At 41.8% G+C, this 25,719-nt stretch overlaps 1 protein-coding gene and 1 pseudogene across 1 annotated transcript; both read right to left on the bottom strand.

The window, feature by feature from the left end:
• Positions 1-2,229: 2,229 nt before the first annotated feature.
• LOC146968674 (uncharacterized) lies at positions 2,230-3,120 on the bottom strand (annotated as a pseudogene).
• A 5,125-nt stretch (positions 3,121-8,245) lies between these two features.
• On the bottom strand, positions 8,246-10,272 carry LOC146968673 (uncharacterized). The gene is made up of 5 exons (XM_085759296.1): positions 9,930-10,272; positions 9,666-9,842; positions 9,486-9,578; positions 9,197-9,368; positions 8,246-8,270 (listed from the first exon to the last, which is right to left on the bottom strand). The coding sequence occupies exons 1-5, from the start codon at positions 10,270-10,272 to the stop codon at positions 8,246-8,248; spliced, it is 810 nt and encodes a 269-aa protein (XP_085615422.1).
• Positions 10,273-25,719: the final 15,447 nt, after the last annotated feature.

Raw genomic sequence — 25,719 nt, 5'->3', positions numbered from 1 at the left:
ACTGCTTTACGGTAGACACTTCCCCCTTTCCTCATTCGTTAAAAAGACGGAAGTCGATGCAAACGCAGATTACCACTATCATGGCAGAAGCTGCAAGTTTTGTCTGAGGAGACTAAAAAACAAAAGAGAGCAAATTCCACCGGCTCTGACATCCGTCAGCTCTTTGCAACACGCAGAGCCGGCGGATTATATTTCCCGCGCTGCACCTTGAAAACGTTGTAAGTCGGTCCAGGGCCGGTCCAGGGGTCGCGTGTCACAGCCCTGTGGACAACGCTGTTTTTGTGCAGTGTGTGTCTGTGTGTACAGGTGCTACACGAACAATAAAAGATGTCACTCAGTTAAATCATGTAAATAAAACTTCGGCCCATATTCAATTTTCCCTTGAAGGGAAAACAAACCTTTTCTTTCCTGGCCGGAACAGAAGAGCACCTTCTCGGTACCAGGACCTTGTCGTGGACAGAGCTGTGCTAATGCTTGTATAAAACAGGCTATAGCTGTCATTCCAGCAGTCACTGTGCTGCACAGATTTGGGAGACTGACGAAGACCATGGGGTCAAAACGATGAAGGGAACCTTGGCTGCAGCTGTCAGGAAGCGATTCACTGATGTGGAGGCAAACCCACTCTACAGCATCGCAACGCTACTCAGTCCCAGGTGATGTGACAGTAACTGTGTGTGACTGTATGTGATTGTAACTGTGACTCTGTGTGTGTGTGTGCAACTGAGTGACTGTAACTGTGACTGTGCTTGTAATTGTGTGTGACTGTGCTAAAATAGCAAACATTTTTTCAGCTATTTTTTTTTCTTTCTCTGTTTTAGGTACAAAAATCGTTTTTTCTCCAGTGCTACCACTGCTGAAAATGCCAAAGAGGTGCTGAAACTTGAGCTGCTGAGGTTGCCTGGAGAACTGGACGAGCAGCAGGATCATGACCTGAATGAACCACCTTCAAGAAAACCACACACGGACCAGACCACTAGCAGTCTAGACAGCATATTCGATGAAATTGCAGATGAGCAGGCATCAGTGGGCACAGCTGCAGTAGGTTCAAGTGTACAAGTAGAGACACATCTTGGAGAGGCCGCGATTTACTACTACAATACTGGGTGGTTAATAAAGTGCGGTTCCCAACTCTGGCTAAACTGGCGGGCAGATACCTTTCAGCACCTTGCACTAGGCAAGGCAAGGCAAGGCAATTTTATTTGTATAGCCCGTTTTTACAAACAGTTTGTCTCAAAGGACTTTACATGTCATCACAACAACATCCTCTGCCCTTAGGCCCTCACATCGACTGAGGAAAAACTCCATGGAAAACCCTTTTAACAGGGAAACATTGGAGAAACCTCAGGGTGAGCAACAGAGGAGGGATCCCTCACCCAGGACGGACAGACGTGCAATAGATGTTGTTACATACAAGAAAACAGTTTATAGTTTATGACACAGAATGTGGGAAATGTTAACAAGAGTGTTGACAGTGAAAGGTTGTTCAGCGCAGTGTCACACATTGTGAGTGAAAGCAGAAACAGGCTCACAGCTGATCAAGCAGAGATGATTCTGTTCTTCAAAAAGAACCTGCCTCTCACTTTCTCAAAAAAAGCTTAGTTCAGAGACCACACCATTGCATTCTGACTGAAGTTTAATATTTTGTTTGATTCAAATGTGGATATTCTGCAATAGGTTAATTCATGTTTTGTCAAATCTAAAAGCTGAAGACAGTGCCAAATAGTTAATTGATATTTTGTTTGATTAAAATGCGGAAACTCAGCAATGATTTCACAGAAAATGTTTATTTTCACTTGAAATGTTAATTTTACAGTCATTTATTAATATGTATCATTATTTGTTGTAACAAACAGAGAAGAAAATAAAACCTGTCTACCAATTCATTGCATTTTGCCTAATCGTTTGTTTTTTTTGTTGTGGTAGAAGGATCGGCATCGGTACTCGGTATCGGCAAGTACTCAGATCCAAGTATCGGTATCGTATCGGTTTGAAAAAAAGTGGCATCGGTGCATCCCTGCTCATACGTCTCTTCTTGCAAGAAACATCAGAGAAATGACGGTCACAAAAACTTGTACTGTACGTTTACTTTCCTTCATGGATTCTTGTGAACACGTAAAGATCTTCCTGTTGACAAAATGTCTCATCACAAAACTGCAACTAAATGATTTAAGGTGTCTTAACTCTACCTACTGCCTTACATGTACTCCACACACACTACAAGAAAATGGTTTATGTGCTGCTCATCCCTCCTTTATGGGATTTCATGTGTGTCGCCAAATTCTCCAGTTCCATAAATGTTTTCCCACAAACACTGCAACCAAATGGCTTCACTTTTGAATGGACTTTTGTGTGAACCAAAAGTTTTGTCTTCTGGGTAAATCCTTTCCCACAAATAGCTCAACTAAATGGTTTATCCTGTGTGTGGTGTCTCAAGTGCACATTAAAAGTTGCTCGATGTCTAAAATGTTCCCCACAGGTAGGACATTCAAATGGTTTCTCTCCTGTATGGATCCTCATGTGGATTTTAAGATTATGTCTATGTCTAAATGTTTTACCACAGGCAGCACAGTCAAATGGTTTCTCTCCTGTATGGATCCTCATGTGAATTTTATGATGACTTCTTTGACTAAATGTCTTACCACAGGTAGCACAGTCAAATGGTTTCTCTCCTGTATGGATCCTCATGTGAAGTTTATGATGACTTCTTTGACTAAATGTCTTACCACATGTAGCACAGTCAAATGGTTTCTCTCCTGTATGGATGCTCATGTGAAGTTTATGATGACTTCTTTGATTAAATGTTTTACCACAGGTAGGACATTCAAGTGGTTTCTCTCCTGTGTGGATCCTCACGTGGTCTTTAAGACTACCTCTTTGACTAAATGTTTTGCCACAGGTAGCACAGTCAAATGGTTTCTCTCCTGTATGGATCCTCACGTGGTCTTTAAGACTACCTCTTTGACTAAATTTTTTGCCACAGGTAGCACAGTCAAATGGTTTCTCTCCTGTATGGATCCTCATGTGGTCTTTAAGACTACCTCTTTGACTAAATTTTTTGCCACAGGTAGCACAGTCAAATGGTTTCTCTCCTGTATGGATCCTCATGTGCATTTTCAAAGCTCTGGTTGTGCTAAATGTTTTCCCACACTCTGAGCAGCAGCAGCAAGACTTCTTACAGCGAGACTTCTTACCAGTGTCACATTCTTCATCACTTACATGAACAACTTCACTGTTCAAACCTGCCTCAGTTGCTCTGGTTTCTCTCCAGTCATCATCACTGTCTTCAGTCTCACAGGACAACTCTGAGACCTCATAATCTGGATCTGGTTGAAGATCTTCATGTTGAACTGAGTTCCTGGCTGGTTCAGATCCTCCACAGTCGTCTCCATCGGCCTCTATCTGTTCAGCTGAGCTGCAGGACGGAGGCTCTGCCTCAGTTTGTCTTTGATGAGGTTGTAGAGACTGAGGTTTCTTCTCCTCATCCTCACTCTTCACATGAACAGAAGTGAAGGGAAACTCAAGAGTGGTCGATAGTTCCTCCGTTTCTTCTTTAAGATGTAAACTCTCTGGGTTCTCCTGATCCAGACTAGAGGTCAACTCAGGAGGATCCTCTGCTTCAGTCATCAACAGGTGCTGATCACCTGCAGAAACAATGAAACACATCGTGAACAACAGTGTCTTCATACTGTCACTCATATAACTGGTGTCTCTATGAACCCCAATGATCTTCTCAGTGGACGCTAGTCTGAGCTGAAGGAATTTTGCTCCTGCTATGAGCCTCTGATTGGCCGGAAGTCTCGGAACTACTTTTTACTGTGGCCTCAGGTGGTAGAGCGGGTCGTTCACTAACCGGAAGGTCAGTGGACTGATTCCCGGCTCTCCCTGTCTGCATGTTGAAGTGTCCTTGGGTAATGTAGAGGTTTAAATAGCTTGAGATCTTGCAGTGGCTTACTCAACAGTCTATTGCTAGCAAGAAGTTGCATTCCACAGGCAGTGTCTGTAGCTAGCCCAGCTGTGCAGGTCAACAAAATCCACTCTGGAAACGTTTTTGTTGTGAAGAAAAAATATAAAAAATCTTCAGTTTTATTCCACAAAATTACAAAAGAAAGTGGCTGGCTAACACACTTGTAGCAACTAACTATTAATTATAGCTGCTGCGCAGCCATGGGTCGGTTCCAGGCTATTTTTGGCAAATTTTGGCAATTGAGCAACAAACGGGAATAGGAAGACAGGATAGTAATGATCATTATGAGTCTGAAAAGCTGGAAAAGCATAATTGGTCTTTGAAAAAACAGAGTGAAGGAAAAAAAATATACAAATCTTTCTCCAATGTTGGACTTGAACTCACAACCTCTGGAACCATGATCCAGTGCCAAACTCACTGAGCTAATTGGCTGGTAATCAGAATTGGTGTGTGGCTTCTCAAATAGACTCTGGGAGTCGCTGTCCAGGCTGCTCTTTGTCAAGGCAGATTTAAAAATGGTCAAAATGTCAGAAATTCTGTTATCTAAACAGAAATCTCACAATACATAAATTGCATCTTGACAGCATGGACATGTTGGTGATTTGTTTTTAACCATAAGTGTTTTGGTTCATAAGAGAAAATGTGAATGTTTCAAAATGCCACTCTTACATTGACTGCAGTTGTTCCAATGAGAGAAGAATTCAAAATGTTCTCAAAAATTCAGTTTTTGAGATAAAATTCTGATATTTGCCAAACTTCACCAACCATGACTCCAAAATATTCTCAATTTTTTTCAGGAAGATTGAAAATGTATTTAGCTGGAATTGGATAGTCTATACTGTTTACAGTCAAACGTTTTGATGGATTGTAGGCTCAATTTTTGATCAATCAAAAAAAAAAAATTGTAGGAGGAGATTCATTTTATAAGTTTTACAGTTTTTGAAAAAAACAGAGTGATGGACTTCATAATTTGTAATGAGTTTAAGTTGACAAAAGTTTCAGCAGTATTGGGGCTACAGGTTGGTGAAGTTTCAGCACTGAAGCATGTACCGTTGACTTTGTAGGAATTTTTAAAGTTTTTAAATTTAAACGCTTATTGTGGCCCCCCCAGGAGGGGGAGGGGGGCACATGTCCTTGGAGTTGAGTAATGGGGCCGGACATTTCTGCAAAGTTAAGTTTGGTGAGTTTTCACCCATGGGAAGTATGACTTCCTCGAAAGAAGAGCAGCCCGGAACCTAAAAAGCAGGTAAGAAAACCGTTTGCTTCTCCAGCTATCAAGCTCTGACTGCTTGCTCTCAGATCAACAGAAAACCCCTATATTATTGAATTATGCATCTTCTCAACATATTTTAATCATATGAACTGTATTTCTCATCATTGCATTACATTTAGAAGATGACCATGACGAGAGTCTGACTGGCTCAGAGGCTGGCAATATTCGCTCCAGTTCGCGTTTACCTCTAGCTTCACTTTTCACCAAGGCAGGGAAGCGTAAAATGACCCAGGCCATAGACGAATGTCACAGTTTGTGGTAAAAGGCTTACACCAATTTGACACAGTAGATGCCCCCGAATTTCGGTAGGTGGAGAATGTGTTCAAATGTATACCAAGTCAGAGAATGTAAAGTTGCATGTTTTTCTCCAACAGATGTTTCACTCAGTCATTCATTCCCATACTGTATATTTTGTAGGGAGATGACAAAGATTCTCAACCCTAAGTACAAAGCCCCAAACAGAGACAGTTTAACTAACAGGAAGAATTTGCAAAAGACAATTAAAGACGAGTTAAACGCTCAATCTTCGTAAATAACAAATATCAGCAAAATCACATAGGCTTTATGTATCTTTTAGGACCTTCACTTTGCTCAAGGACTGAGCCTACCGTATTTACTCTAGATCGGGCGCAACGGAAATCAAACAGCGGCTCATTTTACCAAGATAAATGTAGTACAACGTGACCTCTTTCTCTACAAACCACAACTTTGAGGTGAAATGATGTAAAACTGAATCACCAACCGGTTTCGTTGAGGAAGACTCGAGGCTGCAGGAGAACATCCAGCAGGTTCCTCTGCCGCTCGATCTCCTGTCTGAAGCCCGAAGCCTCCGCCTCGTACCCGGCTACGACTCTGTCCACGGCCGCTAAGATTTCCTGGGAGGCGGCGGCGAGTCTCTCGGTAACAAATCCTCTCAGAAACTCCACCTCAGACATTTTACTCAAAGTCTTTGCTGTTCCTGGCAGCCAGGAGACCTGAACCAAAGACGGTGCCTAAACCGTTCCCCGCTGCTCGACTCTCTTCCCGTTTGGGCACGCCCATAGACTGTAAAAGGAAGATTTTTTTTCTTCTTCTTTTAAGACAACACATGAGAGCTTTATCACATAAAAAAAAACAATGAATAGAAAAAATAAATACAGCAAGGATCTCATTAAAAAAAAAAATCAATAAATAAATGAATAAATAAACATTGTCATGTCAATACATAGATGTATGTGTGTAATAATCTCTGTTATCATAAATTTCATTAAATGCCAGGGGGTATATCAAATATCTTTTCATAGTTGTCTAAAAATGTTGTATTCTTTTTGTTTTTGACTAAGGCTAGGGATTTTATAAAGTGAAATGAATTAAATTAAAAAATGAGAAAAGGTTGGTTTGGAGGCTGAAAATTTTTGCTCGTGAATAAAATATTTACCAAATAAAATGAAAAGATAAACTAAATACTGAATACACTTGTTCTTATTTTCATAATAACATATAACATCTTTAAGGGAAAAGCAGTATGATATGTTGACATGGGGGAAGATATACTATGAACACAAGTCCGACCAAAATTGCATTGTGACATTATTCAAAAAACAGATGGTTTAAAGTAAAGTCAGCATGCCCACAAAAAACGAGCTGTCCACAATCCATACAGTTAACAGGATATATTTTGTGAAGAATTTTGAAATGAGTTTCTTTTACTTTGTTATGAATACAGTATTTGTGAGGTAAAAGCCATGCTTTTTCCCAGTCTATGTCTTCTAAATGAGATTTCAAATAAAACTTTCCTTGTGGAGAATGAATGTGTGAATGAATGAATATGTTTATTGTTACATTTCTTGTCTTGTATGTTGATACCATTCAAAAGCAAAACAGATTTGCCCTCTGGTCTAATTTCTTCACAGAAAGATAAGTGACAGTTGTTAGGGTGAAAACTGTCTTAACACTGAATGTTTGCCTTTTACTAACTGAAGTTGATATTGTGCCTTACTGATTAATAAATAAAACAGAACACCAATGTTTTACTGACTGATGAGATAAAGCTGAACCTGTGTCTCTACACTGGAGACTGCAAAACTGCACACAGTCACACATACTATATTCTCCACTTTGACATTACTGATCAACACTGAATATATCTCACTGATGATTGTTTTATGAGATTGAGCACTTACTCATTTAACCCAATCAAACAAGTTAATCCTGCGTGGTGTGAAACATTTGCCTTTATGTAACTGTTTATGCATTCACTTTTAAAGTTTAGTCTCATGTTTTAACTAACCTATTGTGTCTTATATTTTTGACTAACACATTGAGTTATAATATAATGCAATGAGTACCAGTAACCTGTTTGATCATTCAGAGGCAAGTTGAGAGCACAGAGAGCCACAGTGAAAAGAAAACATCTCCAAGGCCAAAGGGAGGAGAGGATGAGAGGTCTGTGAGCCCTGCTGAATGAAACATTGTGAGGAAGAGTTTTAATTATCTGTATTACGGCCTTGGACTCTCAGAGACCTGGGACAGAAAAGTTATGTCAGTGTAGGGAGGATGTTGTTGTGTTTCAGGCCCAGAGCCCAGAGGTTTGTGTGCTGGGCAGATGGGACCAGCCTGTGCCAGCCAGAGGGCACCAACGAAGGGAGGGCTAAGTCTAAACCACAGCCACTCCCCACCTGTTTTTGACCAATAAGAATGAATTACACACACATAGTACGAAGTATTAAGAATTAATGTAACGCCTTTGTTTTGGGCAGATGACAGAGAATTCTCGCTCTCTTGGGATGGTGGTTGCAGCTAACCGTTTGCAGACTGTGATTTCCTGAACAGGAGAGTTTTTTGCATCTGATTCCTTTGATGATCCAATTTAATAAATGGTTAACTGGAACGTCGTTGTTTGTCCTCTCTTGGAATAAACGAAAACGCAATGTCAGTTTTCCTGTTTTTTCATCCTGACAGCAAGATCTGAAATAAAGATGTTGAGATCGACTGTCTTTGAAGGGTTTTATTCTTTGCAAAGAAGGTTCTCAGTCAAACAGAGTGCAACGCAGTCTGCAAGGAACAAAAAATACATTGAACAGAGGAGTTTTGTAGAATCTGTCACACCCCCCCACAAGTGAACTTTATCTTGCTGAAACAGATTACAATGTACACCAAGGTCAGCAACAGGCGTCAAATACAAGAATCAGGTGATGTTAAGTGAGAACATGCACAACATGTATTTCTCTATTGTATCAGACAGAGAGCACAAAACAGTAGAAATGAACACAAAAAATTTCCATTACAGGGTTTAGATCCACAATATACGGTTAGTTGATCAAAATGACGGCTGTTTAGAAGTTTGCTCCGACATTGGGAGAAGTGAAGCTCCAGCGAGCTCCACAGCAACTCCTCAGCAACCCGTCTGAAGTGCTCGTTAGCCGGCCAAACTACATCGTCATGCCCAGGGGGGGAACGGTCCGGGGTCTGTATGTTGATCTACTAACCTCTGACCTGGTGCTCAGAGATGACGTCATCCAGGTCAGAGGTTAGTAGATCAACATACAGACCGCAGATGTTGATAACGGCTAACCCCGGACTCAGAGGGGAATAGCACTAGCCTATCATAACAAAATATTGGTGAAATTAATGAATTTGGCTGCAGATAATGTGTCATTTAGAGGCTGCATTGTGCTGCCCTATGCACTCGCATTATATGGATATACGCGGCCATCGGCATGAGCCAATTTCATTGGAATGACTTGTAATGACATCAAAGTTATCTGGGTGAGTAAATGATCATATTTTATGCTAGAAATAAGGCCCAGAATAGATTGTAAAAAAATTTTAATTCCCCATTAACACTACCTACTGCCTTACATGTACTCCAACTCCAACTGAAGTTTCCCTCCTTTATGGGATTTCATGTGAATCACCAAAGTCTCCAGCTCCATGGATGTTTCCCCACACTCTGAGCAGATTCGCTGTTCAAACCTGACCCAGGTGGACAATCAAATGGTATCTCTCCTGTATGGGTCCTCATGTGTTTATGAAGATGCTGTCGTTGTCTAAATGTTTGACCACATGTAACACAGTCAAATGGTTTCTCTCCTGTATGGATCCTCATGTGGATCTTCAAATCCGAGGGTCTGCTAAATGTTTTCCCACACTCTGAGCAGTGGCGACACTTCTTACAGCGAGACTTCTTAAAGCGAGACTTCTTACAGCGAGACTTCTTACCAGTGTCACATTCTCCATCACTTACATGAACAGCTTCACTGTTCAAACTTGACTCAGGTGCACAGTCAAATGGTTTCTCTCCTGTATGGATCCACATGTGTATCTTCAAATCCGAGGGTCTGCTAAATGTTTTCCCACACTCTGAGCAGCGGTTAGACTTCTTACAGCGAGACTTCTTACCAGTGTCACATTCTCCATCACTTACATGAACAGCTTCACTGTTCAAACCTGACCCAGGTGCACAGTCAAATGGTGTCTCTCCTGTATGGATCCTCATGTGGAGTTTAAGATCATCTTTACGCCCAAAACGTTTACCACAGGTAGCACAATCAAATGGTTTCTCTCCTGTATGGATCCACATGTGTATCTTCAAATCCGAGGGTCTGCTAAATGTTTTCCCACACTCTGAGCAGCGGTTAGACTTCTTACAGCGAGACTTCTTACCAGTGTCACATTCTCCATCACTTACATGAACAGCTTCACTGTTCAAACCTGACCCAGGTGCACAGTCAAATGGTGTCTCTCCTGTATGGATCCTCATGTGGAGTTTAAGATCATCTTTACGCCCAAAACGTTTACCACAGGTAGCACAATCAAATGGTTTCTCTCCTGTATGGATCCTCATGTGTCTCTTCACATCCCAGCGTCTGCTAAATATTTTCCCACACACTGAGCAGCTTCGAGACTTCTTACAGCGAGACTTCTTACAGCGAGACTTCTTACAGCGAGACTTCTTACCAGTGTCACATTCTCCATCACTTACATGAACAGCTTCACTGTTCAAACTTGACTCAGGTGCACAGTAAAATAGTTTCTCTCCTGTATGGATTGTCATATGTCTATAAAGACTACTTCTTTGATTAAATTGTCTACCACAGGTAGCACAGTCAAATGGTTTCTCTCCTGTATGGATTCTCATATGTCTATAAAGACTACTACTTAGACTAAATTGTTTACCACAGGTAGCACAGTCAAATGGTTTCTCTCCTGTATGGATTCTCATGTGTGTCTTCAAATCACAGGGTTTTCTAAATGTTTTCCCACACTCTAAGCAGCGGTGAGACTTCTTACCAGTGTACCATTCTTCATCACTGACATGAACAGCTTCACTGTTCAAACTTGACTCGGCTGCAGAGTCAAATAGTTTCTCTCTTGTATGGATTCTCATATGTCTATAAAGACTACTTCTTCGACTAAATTGTCTACCACAGGTAGCACAGTCAACAGTTTTCTCTCCTGTATGGATCCTCATGTGTATCTTCAAAACCGAGGGTGATCTAAATGTTTTCCCACACTCTGAGCAGCGGTGATACTTCTTACTAGTGTCACGTTCTTCATCACTTACATGAACAGATTCACTGTTAAAACCTGACCAAGGTTCTCTGGTTTCTCTCCAGTCATCAATGTATTTAGTCTCAGAGGACGACTCTGAGACCTCATCATCTGGATCTGGTTGAAGATCTTCATGTTGAACTGAGTTCCTGGCTGGTTCAGATCCTCCACAGTCGTCTCCATCGGCCTCTATCTGTTCAGCTGAGCTGCTGGATGGAGGCTCAGCCTCAGTTTGTCTTTGATGAGGTTGTAGGGACTGAGGATTCTCCTCCTCCTCCTCACTCTTCACATGAACCAAAGTGAAGGGAAACTCTGGAGTGATCCATAGTTCTTCCTCTTCTTCTTTAATATGTAAACTCTCTGGGTTCTCCTGATCCAGACTAGAGGTCAACTCAGGAGGATCCTCTGCTTCAGTCAACAGGTGCTGATCACCTGCAGAAACAACGAAACACATCATGAACAACAGTGTCTTTCCACCCCTGGTGAGAGTGTATTTCATGATACAATGAAGTGTTTATGGGTGTCCTGACTGTGTGCTGAATGGAAACTTAAAGTCCCATCGTTGTGTGGCCATGATATGAGCATCAGGGCTTGTATAGCCGGTCCAAGGGTCGAGTTTTACAGCACCGTGGACAGCGCTGTTTTTGTTCAGTGTGTGTACAGATGCTTTGTTTTCCTGAGCGGCCGGCTCGGCAGCCTCCAGCAGGTCTGCCGACACACACACACACGCACACGCACACACACACACACGCACACGCGCACACACACAGTTAACCTAATGTGGTTACAGCTCCTCCATATCAGTGCTTATAGAAAGATGATCATGTGTCTGTCTGATCAGCTCTGTCTTGACCTTAAGATCGTGGGTTTGATTCCCATGTTGATAGAGATGGCAAAACCGGCAGTAGCCCTGTGGCTCTTTCAAAATTTCCCCACAGGAAATTTTCTAGTATTATTTTTCATCTTCCGGACGACTTTCGGTTCGCTACCGACACGAATTATATATCAAAACGTGCGTCTTGATCGGGATCGGTATGCTATTACTTTTCTCAACAGTTTACGAATTTTGCGCAAAAATTTTGCATTGAAGTAAATGGGACAGGCGGAAAAAAAAGAGCGAAAAAGACCAGTCATTGGAGTTTAAAGGGATAGTTCAACATTTTGGCAAATTGGCCCATTGCCATAATTGCTATAGTCATAGCAGTAGGTTCGTTACCTTTAATTGTAGGTGTAAGCTATTTTTAGTACAGCGGAGCGCAGCAGCTGGCTGCTCAGAGCTACGCTATGGAGGCTAAGGGAATTTCTTGGTTTCCCTCATTAAACTCATCAAATACAAAATCCCAAAACTCCACAGCGCTTTTGTAGACAAGTTGTGAGCTGCACAACCACCACGCTATGAGATAATGACGGAACGATACGAAACGGAGCCGTTTTCGAGGTAAATTCATACAAAACCGCTGATGCGCGTTGCGTTCAGGGACAGTTTTTCAGCAAGCAGTCTCCGTATTTACCCTGTACTTACCTCGAAAACGGCTCCGTTTCGCATCGTTCCGTCATTATCTCATAGCGTGGTGGTTGTGCAGGTCACAACTTGTCTACAAAAGCGCTGTGGAGTTTTGGGATGTTGAATTTGATGAGTTTAATGAGGGAAACCAAGAAATTCCGTTAGCCTCCATAGCGTAGCTCTGAGCAGCCAGCTGCTGCGCTCCGCCGTACTGAAAATAGCTTACACCTACAATTAAAGGTAATGAACCTACTGCTATGACTATAGCGATTATGGCAATGGGCCAATTTGCCAAAATGTTGAACTATCCCTTTAACAAACGTCTACTGCTCAGGCATACTTTCACCTAAAGACTTCATTTAAACTTTAAACAGTAGACACAAGTCTTGTGTATTGTCGTATTACTCCACGTTTTGATAGGTCATATAGTTTTTGATCAATCCATGATCAATGACCATGATCATTTTTGGAGAAATTATGAGTTTATAATGGGTGTGTATTGCACGGAATGTTCGTGTCAGAGTGCGTGACATCATCGGTTAGAGTGGGAGAGGCCAGAAAAACTCCAGACTTTTTCTCTTTCCACGCTCGGCCCGGGACACCGGCCACAATTTACACTATATTTTTTTCAGAAAATTGTAGACAAACTTGTTCTGTCTCTCACCATGTGCTCAAAATATCAGAGAGACTTACAGAATTTACAGAATCAGCCTCTGAGTGCGGCCACGTCTGTCTCTGCTCCTCATTGACTCCAATACAAAGATTTTCTGAGAGAAGCAGAACGGACCGATGTTTTTTTTTTTTTTGCCTATTGTGATTTTGTGTATGAGAGTGGACCATTTTAGAGTCCATAATAAAGATCATCATCATCATCATCATCACGTGGGTTTTATGTATCTTTTAGGACCTTCACTTTGCACAAAGACCGTGCCTACCGTATTTACTCTAATTCAGGCGCAACCGAAATTGAACAGCGGCTCACTTTACCGCATTCCTTTCTCTTCAAACCACAACTTTGAGGTGAAATGATCTAAAACTGAATCACCAACCGGTTTTGTTGAGGACGACTCGAGGCTGCAGGAGAACATCCAGCAGGTTCCTCTGCCGCTCGATCTCCTGTCTGAAGCCCGAAGCCTCCGCCTCGTACCCGGCTACGACTTTGTCCACGGCCGCTAAGATTTCCTGGGAGGCGGCGGCGAGTCTCTCGGTAACAAATCCTCTCAGAAACTCCACCTCAGACATTTTACTCAGACTCTTTTGTTGTTCCTGGCAGGAGACCCGAACTCTTCCCCGCTGCTCGGCTCTCTTCTCTTCCGGTTTGTGCACGTCGTCACCCAACAAATCCAAGGTAGAGCACTGGAAAAGAGAGTAACAACACCACCATTGACTCCCGTGGTAAGGGTTTTGCGCCCCGAGTGGCAGGATATGGGTATTGCAAAAGCGCCCAGAAAACTCATTCACTCCAATGTATGTGTGTTGCCCACTTGCTTGTAAATTGATGAAAACGGCCGTGTTTTTGTTTTTATGTGTCTTGGTCATATTAAATTAGCCTATACTTATAATTTGTTTATTACAAAATGTAGATTTTTGTTGTTGTTGTTGTTGTTGTTGTTTTTTTTACTTGCCTATGTGTTAATGTTTATCTGTAAAGGATCCTCAATGCTGCTATTAACGTCTATAAATGTCCTTAAATTATTGAAAATACCACACTTGCTCATTCACCAACAATGCAGAGTTGTCAGTTCCTGGGCGCTTTTGCAATACCCATATTCCACCATCAGGAGGCGCTTCCATTGGACCAATGCGTGTCGTTACTCTCTTCTCCAGTGCTGTAGTCCAAGGGAACGCCCACACAAACGTCACTTCCGGTCAGAGCCTTGGGGGGGGGGGACTCATAATATGAGTCGCTTTTTTTTTTTCAATACTGTGTTAAAATGTGTTGATTTCTAGAGGTTATTTGTTCTATAGACACAATGCACAATATGGCACTGCTAATTGTTTCCAATGCATAGTCTCTTTGAATTGATATGGTTATTTTATTAACACAATGAAATAAATAGGCTATGCAATTACCCTACATGCAACATGTGCCTGTAATGTTTCGTTTTAATTTAAAATCTCACGCTGCTGTAACAATGCAGCCGGCCTTTTCATGTGACGTGCCCCACAAAGTGCCCTTTTTTCCACTGAGCACCTCCCAAAAATGTCTGTGCACGCAACTGCAGACACCGTATGGTAACATTTAGACTAACTGATGATTTGGCAGCTTCTGTTTTCACATGGACTGTGTGTTTTGTTTGTTTGATTGTTTTGTTTTGTTTTGTTTTAATGACCACCCTCAACACCGCAGTGGTTGATTCATGGAGAACAGATCTAAGGTCTGTTTAAAACCTCCAATCATTCACAATAAAGTGAGAAATTAAACAAAGATGTCTCAGACGTTTTTAAAATGTAAAAACTGTTTACAGTTTTTCTCGATTGCTAAGACACATTTCTCGAAAGCTTCTCTCATTTTCTCTAAACTGTGAACACAAACCCCAATTTTCAAGCTACATTCACAAAACCTCAGACTCTTCTTGCAAAACCAAACTTTCACCTCAAAACAGTTCAATCTGTGCCCAAAACTGAACTTTGTTGCCCAATCGTGCCCCGAGTCAATCAAAATTAAAAACACTACTGAGCAGTCACTAAACACAACATAGAAAAATAGAAAACACAATGCTCAGCACATGAAGCTGTAGAAATAAATGTTTATCGTTCACTGTAGCTAAATGCATGTTGCAAAACAAAAAACCTGTGCATTTACACTGTAGCACTTCTCTCCTTCCCTTTCTTTCACCCTCCTCCTTACTGTACCTCTCCACATCCATTTCATCCCCTTTTCCTTCCTTCTTTTTTTCTGCCCAGTTCATCCCTCCCTCCCTCCCTCCCTCCCTCATCCTTTCTTTCTTCACCCTGTCGCCTCTCATCTTCTCCTCTTGCAAAACAAAAAACCTGTGCATTTAGCACTTGTACATAGTAAAAAAAAAAGGAGTACAAAAAACAGAAATCTTGTGCATTTACACGTAGCACTTGTACAGTACAAAGACAAACAGAAATCTTGTGCATTTAGCACTTGTATACAGTAGGCCTACATAAAAATAAAGTACAAAAATATAGAAATGAGAAGTGCACAACTCAGCCACAGCATCATTTCTCTGTACTGGATCAGGTCTTCATCCTGAAGTAGCTTACAGTATATGGGGCCCTCACATCATTGGACACAAGTGTTATCAATTTTGAGTTGTTGTGTTCAACCGGTGAAACTTGTGCTTCACTTGTGTTTGACTTTTGCCACCTGTGCTCAGCATTTTGCAACACAGGTGCATCACAATGAAAATGTGTTGGTAAGATGTGTCTAAACAGGTGAAAAGTGCTGATGGTTTTGCCAAAAGAGTGACTGATTCAATCAGTGGGTTCAGGCAACTGAGAATTTGATTCAGACAACAGGGTTTAGTGTTTTAGCAATTGAGAAAAACTGTAAATCGACTGAGTCAGAACAAGTGGAGGTGCGTTTGTGTTGCTATGACCAGAGTTTGCCAAAACAGAGTCAAGAACATGGATTCACTTCACCTGTTTGGGTTTTCACGAGGCTTAGAGGAGGTAATCTAATCTGTGAAGGAGTCAATCACCATACCATTATAGTGTTAACATTACAGAACAGAACATTGAATCCTCACTGTTATCTGTAGTGGTTGGGTCAGTTGTTGTTGTTGTTAGTGTTAGTGTGTGAGTGTCCTCCTCACTTTCCCTCTGTCTCCTCAGAACCAACATTTGTAGTGAAGGTGACACAGAGCTCCTATTATGTAACACTACACACACTGTCCTCTGTCATATTTAACCGTTGTCTTATTATATGAACTGTAAACATGATGTTCTGTTTAAAGGAGTCAGAGTCGCTCCACTGGTTTGAGACGCTGAGATTCAGCTCAACTATCAACAACCATTGATCCAATACTGACAGTGGTGATTTCCCACAATGCACAGCAACAACAGGAGGTTTAGCTACTTACTCGTGGTAACAGTGTAGTTGGGTTGTAATAGATCTCACCTGTTTCATTAAGACTTGAACTTGTAGATCACTGTGGGTTGGGGATCAGTTGAGTTTGATCATGAAAACCTGAGTTTGACAAAAGGACAAAAGGACATCACACTGTGAATGTAGCTCAGTATCAAACCTTTGTACTTTCCACATCACTGAACTGTGTCGTCTCTCATTCTCATTGCATTTGTGTTTTGTCTACAATAACCCCCGGCATTGTATATTGTGTGTGTTTGAGTTATTTCTCTTTCTAATGTCAGAGACTTACCAGAAGCAATGTCAGCTCCGAGATAGACGGCTGTACTGTCAGGAGTGATATCGCTTCCACTTAGGTTGTATTTCTTGAACATGAACTGTGTATGTTAAACAGATACAGACTATTTAGAATTGATTAGATCTATAGGAAACATGGAATGCTCGTGTTAATGTGCCTAATATAATAAGCCATATGTTGGGAGAAGGTGGAGTTTTGGATTTAGAAAGCATATAAAGCTATGGTTTCTAGCCAGAGAGAGAGAGATCTCACATTGGCACCAGAGATGCTCCAGGATTCGGCATTTTTTGAACACTGTTCTTCTTATTGTTAATAAACTCCTTTTTGAATACAAGTGAATACGTGTTGGCGGTGATCCCTTCTTTTCATCAATACATCAATATACCACACTTTCTTTCTTTCTTTCTTTCTTTCTTTCTTTCTTTCTTTCTTTCTTTCTTTCTTTCTTTCTTTCTTTCTTTCAACTCTTAACTATGCATGCTCTTGCCTCAGCCTTTCTTTGTGCTTGCTGATTTGTAATATAAAATGCTTATTCATCTGTGTTAATCCATGTTCATAAAGTTTCAGATTTTTGTATTTAAACTATTAAAGCAGAAGTAAGCGATCCGGTCGTTTTGTCTAACGTCTTGTCAGCCGATGGAGTTAGCAGCCCCCGCCCTCGTCATGGATCTATTGGTCCTCGTCCCTACGTCACCACATTCACGCGCATCCCTTGGCTGCACACACAGAGAGGACTGCCCCTTTATGCCGTTCTCTCTACCCATTTGATAAAGCTCGTAGGATACAAGGAAAGTTTTCTCCTCGGCTCAGAGCAGAGCAGAGTGACTGACAGACCCGTGTTTCAGACCAAACACTCTATATAAGTGATTGCTGTCGGAAGATACAACTATTTAAGACTTACATTAACACAAATATTCCGCTTACTGCTGCTTTAATTAGGTTGTTGTGTCGATATGTTCAAACTTCATGACGACTGTGACCAATTTAGTCTCTGTTAGAGTTGTTTAAACCGCAGCTGTTAGTGTGTGTCAGTCAAAGTGAAAGTATAAAGTGTTACAGCATCTTTGGCTAAAGTCACAGTTCATATAGTTTCTACCAAAGAGACAGAAAGAGTGCAGCTACAGCACTGACTCCTCCTATTCTCTATATCTGGTTGTTTGTTTCCTGTTAAGTTGGACAGACAACTTCAGACTTCAGACTGAGTTGTTCTCTCCACTGTGGTTCCTCAGGACATTGGGCATCTATAATCCTCTCCTTCCTCCTCCTCACTTGTCCAGTGATATTAACAGGTAAATTAATTTATAATTTCTTCATCTCTCTCTGCTTATGTTCACTCCTGATACCTGAACTGGATGAATGTAATTGAACCCTTTAACAACGCTGACGGCCGCTGGAAGTCACATAGTGGCATAATCCTCTTTAAACGTTTTTTTATTTTATCTTATCCTTTAACAATTTTAAGATTTTGGCCACTTTCTCTTCAGTTCAGTCTGTTTCTGTTGGATAAAAAAAAAACTGAATTAACAGTTTTCTCATTTAGAGGTGGTAAACTATTAAAAATAGGAAGTAGCTAAGTGCTGGTGTCAGAGATGTAAATAAACAAATGAGTTAAAAAGAAAATGATACAACAAAACATAATGGAGACTGAAGGTCAAAGTGAAGTGCAAAACGTGAATGAAAACTTTAAAATATTAATTAAGCAAACGTTGCCTTGTTAGATCACAGAGGAAATTATGTTTTGGACATAAACCATCCAGTGCTTCATCGACCATCTGCAGTTTTAAAGTTATTAGAATGAAAATCTGGATCTTTACACCTGAGTGGATTTTGACCAGTGGATCCAGGGACCGTGTTCGAGCACGGCTCAGTTCTGCTCAGTGCGAGTTTAATGAGTGACATCTAACACTTTCTTTATTGTTCTTTGTTCACCATTTCCGCAATAGTTCAAGTTTAGAGCAAACTGAAAGTATGTGGTTTGGGCTTGTTGCTTCACATCACGTATTTAACCTGACACCTATGCATCACCCCTACAAATGTCTCAAAGTCACAGTACAGACCTTGTAGAAGCTACAGCCCATAAAGAAAGGATCAATCAATTACACTAAACTTCACTTTCTTCATGTAAATGATGAAAAGTCTCAGAAAGAAAAAACATTTCTATGTATTTCTGGCACAACACAGAGAAGATGAAGCAGTCTGGTCCTGACTGGAAGAAGTGAGTGTAGATGTAGTTGTTGATGTGTTGTTGTCTCCTGTGACAGGGAGAAGATGATGTGCTGCTTCCTGCTGCTCCTCACACTGACCTCCTGTGTCTGTGGTGAGTTTACTCCTTCACTTTATTCTCTACAAACTGATACAAGTCCTCAGTTAGTCTGCTCCTCACTTTCCCTCTGTCTCCTCAGAACCAACATTTGTAGTGAAGGTGACACAGAGCTCCTATCAGGCAGAGGAGAACCACAACATCACACTGGAGTGGACCTTCACCAACACTCAGGGTTCAGCAGAGCCCAACGTTGTCTTCTGTGAAGCCAACACGCATGACAGAGTCTCAGTCCTGTATCATCTATCCGAGGGTGTTGAGGTCTCAGAGTCTCAGGATGAAGAGTTTTCAGGACGAGTCCAGTGTGACAGAGACGTCCTCAGAGAAGGACGAGTCAGACTTCATGTGTCCAGACTCAGGACTGAAGACTCAGGATGGTACCAGTGTCAAGTTCTCACTGAATATGGGAGTGGATCTGATAAATGTCACCTGAAGGTCACTGGTGAGTTGATTTACTTGAGTCAGTAGAAGTTCAAACATAAACGGTCCACATTTAGACTCAGACTTGAAGGACCAATAAGTATTTTTATGTCTTTTACAGCAGCTGTTAATGAACCAGAACCAGAGAGACCAGGACCAGAGAGACCAGGACCAGAGAGACCAGGACCAGAGAGACCAGGACCAGAGAGACCAGGACCAGAGAGACCAGGACCAGAGGGTTGGGTAAAGATTGCAGCCCATGTTGGACTGATTATAGTAGTAGCAGCAGTTATTCTGGTATCTGCTCTGTGCTGTGCTGCCAGACGTGAAGATTTACGTGGATATCGTCATGTGGATCGACCTAGACAGAATCCAGGACTGTCTCTGAATCATCTATTGTTGATAACAGCTAAGCAGAGCTAAAGGATGTTTGAGAATTGTGTTAAATTTAACTGTAAATAGGCCTACCTAAACCAAATAAATTAAGCCCTAACATACCAGGTTAAAATTAGGACTTACAAGCTAACTAAAGCTAAGTCAAACCGTGACTCAAAGGAGCCGTTAGAAGCTGCTCCACCATCACCCTGAGTGCTCACACATGTTCAGTGGTGATTCTAGATGGGAAATGCTTAAAGGTTGAATATGTTGAGTCAGATAATTAGCAGAATACCACCATCTATTGATCAAGATAGGAATTACAACAACAGAAAAATAATTCCAGCAGTCGGTTGGCAGACCATTTCTAATTATAACATACCGTTGTTTGAGACACCGTTTTGATCAGAGGAGCACAGAGAAGAGAAACTATGCAGGATATTTAACGTATGTTTCATTTTTACCTTCATGAAACAGCTTTGGGCTAATTGTGATGCTAGATAGGCTAAATGACTTGTAACTTGTTACAGAGATAGTGGAGCCTCCTTCTACATCGTGTCTGAAAACCAAATCCGCATGATCAGGTTTGGCTGGTACGAGGTAAACATGAAGTCATTGTCGAACCTGTCAAAATTTCTTAAATTAGTTAATTCAGACTAAATACAACTTTTTATGGAAAAGCAATAGCCTACTTGTATTCTGTACCCGTCTGAACACCCGGTGGTTGTATTATTTTCGGAAAAAAAATATAGCTTTTAATAAGCATTCTCCACATCCAACCTTTAAAGCAGAAGTAAGTGATATATTTGTGTTAATATAAGTCTTAAATAGTTATATCTTCAGACAGCAATCACTTACATAGAGTGTTTGGACTGAAACACGGGTCTGTCAGTCACTCTGCTCTGCTCTGAGCCGAAGAGAAAACATTTATCGTATCCTACAGTTTTTATCCAATGAGGAGAGAGAACGGCATGCAGGGCTGTGTGTGCAGCCAAGGAACGCCGTGAATGTGGCGACGTAGGGACGAGGACTGTTATGGTGCGTTCAAGGAAACTCGTATTTTTCCGACCGTGAAGTGGTACCAGTTCGATCTGGTACGAGTTCACCGGTCGGAAGTTACGAGTGGCCGTTATAGTGACTTTCACCGGTAAAACAGGTCGGAAAAACACGAGTGGGTTGCCTGAAATGCTACAAAGTCGTAAGTTGTGACTTGAAGCTGTAATTTACAATTTCAAAAGCCTGCCTGGAACGCAGCATTAGCGAAAACGACCGGATCACTTACTTCTGCTTTAATTTGCTGGTTTACTAACGCGTCGCAAGCTAAGAAAAGACCGTTGTTGATGTAGGTAGGTTATGTAGCTACGCTCTTTCCACACGTCTGTGCATGTGCTAGAATGTGTGCAATATGTTAACTGATCTGAGAACATTGAGAGTTGAGCCATGGTATATCCACAGGCAGTTACCCCTCAGAAATCTCAGGGCTTTTTGCAGAGCAACCTCAGAGACCTTCAGACCTTCAGAGACCGATCAAACCTCCAAAATACATTGCCCCAGTCAATGGCGACCATGTAAATGACAAATGCCTTGAGTAGTATGCACTGCTGAAAAAATCCAAACTAAAACCTCATTATATTGCATATAGCAGAGACGTCCACACACTGTCCAGTCTCTGAGTCTCTGTCTCTTTGGTCTCATCCAGCAGCTTTGTACATTATTGTTTTCATTATTATTTATTGTTTATAATGTGAATGTGCTGTAAATAAAAGTCTGTTTCTCTAGTGAAGTTGTTGTAACTCTTGTGTGTTTCAGAGTCTTAATGTCAGAGATTCAGAAGTTTCCAGGATTGTGGAGCTGTGGAGATTTACATCCACAATAAAATGAAAACAATCAAACAAAAAGACAAAGCTTTGTGCTGCCTTCAGGTGCTTGGTTCAGACTGTGAGACGTTCAGGTGCCTGCATCAGGACTGTCAGTGGTTCAGACCAGATGTATCATAAACTCTGGAGCTGTGACCAGATGAAGGTTTGGCTGCTCATCTCCACTGAAGTCACTGGACTTGTTGTTAGTGGTTTCCTCCACTAGGTGGCGCTGACGCTCTGTCACACTTCATAGTGAAACTACAACTTCTTCTAAACTGGTCTGGAGCTGTTTACTCGTGAAGGAGGCTCGATAGGCCTACTTGTTAAAGCTACGGTCTACGATTTGAAAGATTGATCATTATTATTAACGTCATTTAGATGGTGGTTATGGCTTTATATGACCTACACAATGTGAAGAGAAAAAGGAACGAAAAAATCCATTCTCTCTAGTGGCTGCAGGCCTGCAGAGAAATTGACCAATAGTAGCCATGCGGCCCGGATGGCTACTATTGGTCAATTTCTCTCTTGTACCCTCCATCCAATCCCCTCGACTCCCCGGCTCCTCATCATTCTGAGACGTCCCGCCGCGGCCTCGCCCCGCCTCCCTGCTGCCATTGGGGGATGAACCTATCCATGGGCCTATCTCCTCAAATAGGCTCAATTCCGTGAAAAGTCTGGCTGCAGGAACCTCCCCCACAGGGCCACTTACAGGAACTTTTACGGGGCCGAACGGAGTCCCTGCCTGGTTGTAGGGACTCGGATCGGCCCTGAAGAAGTCCTGGTGGGGCTTGAGATTTACTCTGTGCTGATTGGTCAGACTCAAAGCAGGATGTCACATTAAGAGAAAGGCCCGAAATAAGCGGCATTTTAAAAACCCAACATTACTAAAAACGCGAGACGAACGGAAAAAAGAGAGAATAACTCAGTAAAAGACGAGAGTAACAGTAGGCTTAGTACTCCATACCACTTACGTGGTCGTGAGAAATAAAATAAAGTAAAGTAAAGTAAAAAAAAAAGAAAAAGTGTGATAAACGCATGATCGCGGGATTACGTGATGATCGAGACGGCAATTAAAAACCCCATCTTTTTTTCTTGTTTTTTTTAAAAAATTTTTTTAGAAAGTGTCTATACTGCCGGAAAACAACAACAACAACAATAGCAGTAAAAAAAAAAGAAGAAGATCGAAACTGTCGCACATCGCCATAAGACCCCGGTGGATCCTGTCTGCAGCGGAGACATGGCCACCGAGAAGGCCGAGTGAGAGGACGGTTCCTGTAGAAGTTCCTACACCCTCCTTTTACCAGGAACTCCTGCAGTGGAATCGCGGCTATTGTAAAAACTGTTTTTTTTAGGCCTCACTTAAGGGCAAGCCAAAATCCAACTCCTGTCCAGACTTGTCATGGTAAGATCGCTCTGAGAGGTTCAAGGCCTTTGACCAGAAACACTTTGCTTTGCTTCAAAGCTCAGCAGCAGATCCTTATGAGCTTGTTGGACACAAAATAATTTCACACAAATGTGAACATCTCTACATGAGTTGTTTAAATGTCATCATTGGTACGACAAGACAAATGCAGATATAAACTCCTTACCTTGGAAATCTGAGCTTTTTTATCCTGCAATTTTTTGATTGATTTATTGCAAGAGTCGAGATTTTCCTGCAAGTAAAAAAAAAAACACATTTCTTTCAGGCCCAAACAAGTCTGCAACATGCTTAAAATAAAAACCTTCAGTGACCACTGACCATCTCCTCCAGACGCTCGGTCAGGGCCTTCAGCTTCTTCTCCGGCACAGAGATCTGCAGATCTGATTCACACTCTGTGGTGACGGTCTGACAGTGCTTCCAACAACAAACCAGGTCTGAATACGCCTTCTGACCTCGCTGGACTTCTGTTCGAGGTCCTCATGCTGCAGCTTCAGATCATTCAGCGCCTTCATGCCTTCACAGCAGAGGCCTATGGGAGTGTGGCAACTTTCTCTTTCTATGGCACTGTCTTATTCTATCTGGCTGATAAGTAAGGGCAGGGCAGTAAGGGCAGGGCAGCAAGAGCCCTGCCCTTACTGCCCTGCCCTTACTTATCAGCCAGAAAGTTGTTAGCGACAGGGTTGCGTGCCTATGTTCCCACAGCCCTATGTTCCCTCAGCCCTATGTTCCCTCTGGACTCTCTCTACCTATCTGGACTCTACCTATCTGGCCTGTCTAGCCTCTACCTGGTCTTTTCACTAAACTTAACCAACTCCTTTCTTCATTGCCTAAACCCAACCAATGGTGGGACCAAAGGGCTGAGGGAACATAGGGCCTAATTTTCAGTGACAACAAAAGTTAGAAATGAGGGAACATAGGGCTGAGGGAACATAGGGCTGTGGGAACATAGGCATGACCCCCAGATGGTTGGACGATAACATCTACCGTCTTCGAATCAGATAGGCTACATGGACAGTAGGAGGTGTGGTCTGTCAGTTTTAACCAATGACTGATTAATACTGTCAAAGTATGTGACAAGACTTTACCCCCAGGTGAAGTGAAATCACAGCAGAGTAGTGCCAGTAATTTACCTGTACGCTACTCACACAGGCTTTAACCACTCACTCGAAGTCACTATTAGTAGTTAATTCATAATAATAATCAGTGAGTCTCATCAGCTCTCCTCTGTTCCAGCAGCAGCAGCAGCAGCAGCAGCAGCAGCAGCAGCAGCAGCAGCAGCAGCAGCAGCAGCAGCAGCAGCAGCAGGTAAGAAGTTTGTTCCTGTAGTTTTCTCTCCAGCAGAGTTCATCTTCAGTCTGTTTGCTCTTTTCAATCTGTTTCCTCCTGTGAAGCTCAAAGTGTTGAAGCTTCACATCAGACGTCATTTGAAGAGTCTTCAGGTGTTTCCTACAGATTTAGTCTCTCTAGTGGCTTCATGATTGGTCCAGAGTGAACTGAGTGACGTTCATATAGTCTCATGTTGGGGACAGGTGATGGACTGGTCAGTGAGCTCTGAGATGATCACTTCAATGGACACAACATGATCACAGTGGGTGTTGTGTTACTGCTCTGATCTGATACTCTACTCATAAACACCAAAAACGGAGAAAAAGAGGAAAGCTCCCTGCTGTATTCAAACTCCAAACATTATAAGCTGATTAAATGTTCACTTGAAGTCATGTCAGCTTAAATATGACAATGGATGATGATTAAACAAGCGATATTTAGCTGCAGTGTCCGAGGGAGCAGTCGTTGTTACGTGTGGCTCAAGGTTAAAGCTCAGAGCGGTGGAGGGTATGACATCATCATTTCACAAAAGATCTGTTTGGGTGTCTACATGAAAACACTGGGGCTACGATTTCAGATTTTTCCACTCTGGGACCAATTTCCAAAAAATACCGTTTTCACCCCCTCAAAACAAAACAAAACAAAACAAAACAAAAAACTTTCACTGAAACAGATTCATTGAAACCCTTATTTGTGTGGACGGGCTCTATGAGGGAGATAGTAAGTCACACCTATGAGGCACACCCAAGAAATCTCCCCACACCATGACCATTGATTTTGTTGAAGTTTATTGCTGTGAAGCTGTTAAATCTTGATAATTTGCGATTAGGTTTATAGCTGGTTTATGGGTCATGTTAGTGTGCCAAATAAGTTTTTAGTCACGGAGCTACAGGTCCTATTGTTGCTGTGATGCAAAACTTTTGGACAGCTTGTTTGAACATGTATCAGTGGTTAGAACAGCTAAGAAACCACCAGTAGTGTAACAGTGTTTCATTGTTTGTGGCAGAAGTCTCCTATGGCATCTGTTTCGTTGTTGTTTTTGATTGTTAAAGCTCTAATTTAAATGCTGGAGACATATGATAGAATAAACAACACATGCAGCCTGGACAGAATTGGCTGTTCTTTACTTATAATACAGAAGCATTTGTTGATGAGCTCTTTTTAGTCTGGCTATTTGGCATTTTACATTTCTGTACTTTTTCATTGCGTCGATGTGTTGTGATCTGTATTCAAACTTTTTAACTTCTTAATCTTAGACTAATTCTTAGTCTGGTTTTGTGTTGTGATCTGTATTTCGAACTGTGCTCAATTGCAGGGGCTGCAGCAACCCCTTGTCAGAGCCTCCCCTGGTACACCGGAGTTCTGCCG

This window comes from Trachurus japonicus, chromosome 18 (assembly GCF_045865225.1).
Source record: "Trachurus japonicus isolate A0001 chromosome 18, Traja_1.0".
Taxonomy (NCBI): domain Eukaryota; kingdom Metazoa; phylum Chordata; class Actinopteri; order Carangiformes; family Carangidae; genus Trachurus; species Trachurus japonicus.
This window is presented reverse-complemented; position numbering and strand designations above follow the sequence as displayed.

Bases quoted from the DNA above. Each gene is read 5' to 3' on its own strand.
- LOC146968673 (XM_085759296.1), bottom strand. From the start codon at position 10,272: ATGACAATCCATACAGGAGAGAAACTATTTTACTGTGCACCTGAGTCA. The intron at 9,369-9,485 runs GTTTGAACAGTG...GCCACTGCTCAG, and splicing joins TGACTGTGCACCTGAGTCAA to AGTGTGGGAAAACATTTAGC. The intron at 8,271-9,196 runs GTCAGGTTTGAA...TGTTCCTTGCAG, and splicing joins CCATTTGATTGTCCACCTGG to ACTGCGTTGCACTCTGTTTG.